The sequence below is a fragment of the Otolemur garnettii genome, unplaced genomic scaffold (genome assembly GCF_000181295.1).
Source record: "Otolemur garnettii isolate 467f Iridium unplaced genomic scaffold, OtoGar3 scaffold00039, whole genome shotgun sequence".
NCBI lineage: Eukaryota > Metazoa > Chordata > Mammalia > Primates > Galagidae > Otolemur > Otolemur garnettii.
The window spans coordinates 10685175-10690921 of record NW_003852434.1 but is presented as its reverse complement, the minus strand read 5'-3'; the positions used below and the strand labels follow the sequence as shown (position 1 = coordinate 10690921).

The window sequence follows — 5747 nt, the reverse complement described above, 5'->3', positions numbered from 1 at the left end:
CTGAGAATGTGGGTGTGGCCAAGTAAACCCTTAGATGGTCCCACCCAGTACTTACTGGGTTAATTACCTGGTAGTCTTTGTAAGACTGTCTAGAGGAAAGTAACCATCATAGTAAGGTGGGGACTTGGATCCCAGATATTTGGACGACTATGGCTGCCTATTACTACTGTGGTTGCAGTAGTAGCCTAGATGATTAGTAACCCCCCAACGTCTGTGGCATGCTCACAATCTGGCTGCAGTTTGCAAAATAAAGGGGCACTGACTTGTTTAGGTAAGACAAGTTCCTTTGTGTTTGATAGACATAAAAATTATTCTGAATGCTGGTCTGAGAAAAGTAGGGGATGTTTATTTTCTGTGCTTCTCAGTGACACCTACAGTTATAATTAACCCCCAGATTATATTCAGGTGACTGTGTACCTAGAATCTGTCATTTTTTTAATAGAAGTCCACATGTGATTTATGCTGAATCAGATGTCATTAAACATTAGATTTAGTAAAGGCAAAGGGGACTACGTTTCTTTGTTTAAGAAAACGTAAGATAATTGTATTCATTAAGCTAATTATCTTGTGAAAGGCCATGATTATTCCATTCTGTCACTGAGAACATGACATCCTTTGCCGGCTCCTTCCTTAAGCCGTCAGTGTATTTGCAGCTGTTCATGTTCCAGGTTCATCCTCTCCCTTCTTACTCACTGAGACTGACTCAGTGAGATACTTTCCAGACTTGGCAAATTATATGGTAACTCAAACCACGGGTCTTTAGATCACGGACATGTGCTGGCTTCGAGCACCTGGTCTCCCAGCATAAGGTGGATGTGGAATATTCACATGGGAACCCTCACTCCTCACTGGGACTGACTTGGGAGAACAGGACAGAACAGGTGCCTCCTGTTGGCCATCACGTGCACTCCCCAGGACCGTGAGATCACGGGGACACTTGAGAGAGAGGGAGAGGGAAGGAATGAGCAACATGGGAACCAACCTGGGTGAGAGGTAAAGTCAGAAAGCCAACGAGCTCGGCGTGCGAGCTCCTCAGAGTGCTTGTAGCCGTTATGAAGACTGCAGTAAATGTATGTGTGTTTTACTCTGGGCTTTATAGCAATTTTTAAATGATGGGGTTGGGCTTATTTTTATTTTCTTTTGTATTTTTCTGAAATTTCTAAGTAATCTTAGAGATAATAGAAGAAAAGATCAATATATAAATTGTTCTCTGACTTGGAACGTTGCGAATCCTGGTCTCAACCTTGTAAGCTCGGAGCCTTGTCTCACCTTTCCTGAGCCCGGCCTTAGTTTGTGTAAGAACAGGTTGTTTTCTGCTTGGCTGAATGAAAGCCTGTATTCTGGCACTAAACTTTCTCTTTTTTATCCCTGACACACAGCATGGAACGGAGTGGACCTCTCCGCCCTGTAGTGTGTGTTCTTGTGCTCACGGGCAAGTCCGATGCAGCCCGCAGCCGTGCCCGCTGCTGTCGTGTGGACACCAGGAGCTGGAATTCATCCCCGAAGGAAGCTGCTGCCCAGTCTGTGTGGGCCCTGGGAGTGAGTATGAGCTTATAGAAGGGCACCCTCTTTGCCTTTGAGAGTCACCTGGGGACACCCTATTCTTTTCTTTCTTGTTCAGTGTGGCTGAAAGATCAATAACCCTCTCCCTATTAGAACCAAGGCGTAGCTTTGCACTTGGCAGGGGCCAGTGTTTCAGAGAGTGAGACTGGATCTGTAAGCTCCATTCCAGTCCGAGATTCTGCAAGGCTCTGTTTCATTATTTTTGCTTCAGCCAGATACATCCCTCTCCATCTGCAGCTCCTGGGTGGGAAGGAAGTAGGGAAAAGATCCTCTGATATGGATGTGATTGCAAAAGCCAAGGTGGTTTCTCCTGCCCTCTACGGGGATAAAGGAGCAAGTGAGTTCTCTGTGTGGTATTGCGGGCAGTTATCGTGTTGGCTGGTCTTTGAACCGACATGATATCTGTCTCCAAGACACTCAGCAGGACGGAGGTCTTCGTAGTGTCCTCACTGGAGAGTCTGCCTGCAAATGGAGGTGACCAGTGTTTGTCCAGCAAACCAGCAGAAACTTACAGGCCCTTTTCTAGGGATCCATGCTTGTTCACCAGTTCCATGTGCCCTTTTATCACACTTTGACGGCGTATGCACTATTCCATTTTTGTAACTGAATAGAACATACTTCACGGTAAACAGGGATTCTTGTCATTGCTGCACTGCACTCTCTCCTGACGTCTGATATCCAGAATATGTCTTTTATTTGATAGCATCTGGAAGCTACTCTCTGTTGTTATTTTTTCTCTTTAAAAAGAATGCCCATTTCTTTCTGATCCCAAATTACTCTATTCCTGACAATCTTTTGCCCTGGAGAACCATTCCAGGGATTAAAAAGTCTGCTCAGGAGATGATAAAGGTAGGTTTTTACCTCGTGCACTTCAGATGTCACCCACCAGAAAAGGACCAGCAGGTTTTCTGAGCTGAACCCCAAATGCTACAGGTGAAAACACCTGGAACAGCAGCGCTGGAGACATATGGGGCGCTCGTAGGGTTCTTCCTTAGGTTTTAAGAAGCCATCTCGTTGGCCCTTTATGAAAAAGATATATTGGAAGGATTTTGCCCAGAAATATTGGAGTATCTGCAGGGCCCAACTATATTATTTGTGAAAATGTAGGGTCCTTCATTCAAAAAGCAGGGGAGGGCGGAAACCTTTTTCTCTGCCTCTCTAGTTTCTCACCTACCCTTTTATGTTTTATTTGCTCTTTATTGTTCTTTTCCTTTGGGCCTGGGGACGAGGGGTAAATAGTGACCCTCACAGGCCCCTCAAGGCCCCCTGTGACTCGGTGCATAGGGCCATGTGCACCCTCCTGGCATCTGCACCCAAGTCTCCCCTGTGGGTGGAGGGTGGCAGCAGGCAGCTGGGCACCCATCCCAGGATGCCAGTGGGGATAGGACCAAGCCTGAGCTGAGGCTCCAAGCCCCACTAGACTTCACTTAGAAAGTACAAGTCCAGAGATCTCAAGATAGGGGCTACAGAGCATTAAGCCCTAAGCATGGGCCTCCTCCTGTGCCCTGGGCCCCTGACCCAGCATGCCCCCATGCAGTCAGCCCTGGGATCACCAAATGCTATCCCTCCCACCCCTCCACCATAATGTATATGACTTTGACCTTCCAGAACCCTGTTCCTATGAAGGCCGGGTGTTTCAGGACGGAGAGGACTGGCGGCTGAGCCAGTGTGCCAAGTGCGTGTGCAGAAATGGGGTTGCCCAGTGCTTCACAGCTCAGTGTCAGCCTCTGTTTTGTAACCAGGTAAGAAAGGCAGCCTCAGGGTAGATCCTTCGCAGGCTGTTAACTTTGGTGTTGAAGAACTTGGAATCTTTCTCGAGATTTGTCAGATTTTCCTTATACTCTTGGACCTGATCTCTGAGACATTCGTTTTACCCTTGGAAGCTACAGGTAGGCCTAACTGCCGGCCATGCTAATTGCCCATCAGGACACTGAGCCTTGGCAGAGCATACAAGGAAGGCCCTGGGTTTGATTGCAGCAAGCTAAACATCTGGGAAATTTAGAAACACACCTCTGGGTGGGGTTGTTATTGTTTTTCATTGTGTAGATATAGTGTGTTTTTGAAAGACATGCACATCTTTAAATACGATTATCCAAATATATATAATTTAATTCTTATAGGACAGTGATTCTGATTACTAAAGAATTTGCTCGGGATACATTTAAGATGGTGGGACCTTGTTCTTTGTTTAAAGTAGATCTGATTTTCACGACGTTGGGCTCATCACACACATTTGGAAGAGAAAATCAATTGCAAGTGGACATGGTCTGCGTGGTATTTTATCCTTTTTCATTCTTCCAGAGGCTCCTGTGGATGTGCCAGGGCAGCTGACAGATAACTAAGAAAGGAGCTTGCCCTCAGCCAAAAAATAGATCAAAAAATGAGCTAAGAAAAAGCTGGAAGCCAACATTCAGTTGATGCAGAGCAGTACTTTGTGTCAAATAAAACAAAATCAATAACATGGCATATTGTGACAATTGGGCTATATTTCTAAAGGTGACAAAAGGCAATTAGACAAGAAATGCTAACTGCTAAATAAAGGGAAAATGTATCTAATTGAAATACTTGGTTGTGTTACCCACACCAGGCAGCTGCTGGGCTCACATCTCCTCTCCCAGCTCGTCGGGACGTCCAGCCCTTGACTAGAGATGACAGGTGGGCTCCATAGCAGGCTGCGCGGTACCCTGCTCTGCTGCTCACATGTGCCGAGGACGCTTCAGTGTGGGGGCGTTTTGATTAAGCCCTTTTCAGGGTTTAGTCCCCTTGTGCAGGAAGGGTAATTAAACAAACTGCTTAATTACCCGTAACAGGAAGGGAGGGGGAGAAGGACTGGAGGGAACACTCCGTGGGGGAATCTTCTGCTTTATATCTTCAAAAACATAACCACGGACTGCATATTAGGGGACCAGATACTGGAATAATTGAAAGAACTATTTTTCATCTTAAAAACATTAAACATAAACTCTAGCTTCACGCACAGTATTCACTTATGGTTTGCATCAATATACATAATTAATGTAAAAAGATAAAATTTGGTGCCATACTTCAGAGCTAATTAATAGGCAAGCATTCTGAAGACTTGGAAATAGATTGATTTTAATCACTCTTGAATCACCAAGTCTATATTTCTGTCATGACACTATTTTTTTTATAGAAATCCAACTGTTAGATCATTTAGGACCATTTTTCTTGATGTAATGTGGCTGTCAACTGTTGGATGTTCTGATGACGTCAAGGTGTGCTGTATAATCAACGCTGTGGATGGAACCTATCATCCTACTTCTTCATCACCATCACAGCCAGCACTACATTTTGGGTGTTTCATATGAGCTGGTCATTAATTTTAAGAGCTTTTTAATTCTCATAACAACCTTAGGAAGTGGTAGCTGTTATTATCATTTCTATTTTATAGCTGATAAAAGTGAGGTTCATAGAGGCTCAGTAACTTGTAGGTTCCACAGTGAGGAAGCGTCCACACTTCTCACCTGGCAGTTCTCACACCTGACTCATACTTTTAATCATTATGCTGTATTGCCTCCCCAAATGATGGATTATGTAACATTTATACATAATGATCACAGTAGTTGCTAACATCATTAAACATGATTTCAAATATTTTGTTTTATTTTATTATTTTTTTAGAGAATAGAGTCTTAAACTTTGTCACCCTCGGTAGAGTGCCGTGGTATCACAGTTCATGGCAACCTCCAGGTCTTGGGCTTAGGCGATTCTCTTACCTCAGCCTTCTGAGTAGCTGGGACTACAGGCACCTGCCACAACGCCCAGCTATTTTTTTGTTGCAGTTTGGCAGGGGCCAGGTTTGAACCTGGCACCCTCGGTATATGGGGCCATTGCCCTACTCACTGAGCCATGCCACTAATTTCAAGTATTTTATATGCATTTGTTCATTAATTATAAGGAAAACGACAAGAAATTCAGTAGAGGAGTATTTACAGGGCTTGAATTCTAGAAAAATCTGCAGCTTATCTTCAAGGATTTTCAATTTTTTTTAATGTGAGGTTTTTTCTTTTTAATTACAAATGGAATTTGTATGTGTTAAAGTTTGTAAAGGGGAGGTCGGCATAAAAAGAAACAATTATTCTTATTTTTGCCATTCAGAGAGACCGTAATAGACGTTGGGGTAGGGAGTAAGGTTGGGAAGTTATTCATTTCAGTTTTTTGGT

At 44.1% G+C, this 5747-nt stretch overlaps 1 protein-coding gene across 1 annotated transcript in view; it reads left to right on the top strand.

The window, feature by feature from the left end:
* The window catches only part of FRAS1 (Fraser extracellular matrix complex subunit 1), a 430037-nt gene that overhangs the window by 169102 nt on the left and 255188 nt on the right, over positions 1-5747 (top strand). Inside the window, exons 4-5 of the mRNA XM_012805310.2 lie at positions 1380-1539; positions 3172-3305. Of these exons, the coding sequence (XP_012660764.1) occupies positions 1380-1539; positions 3172-3305 (294 nt within the window). The remainder of the gene's footprint in view (positions 1-1379; positions 1540-3171; positions 3306-5747) is intronic.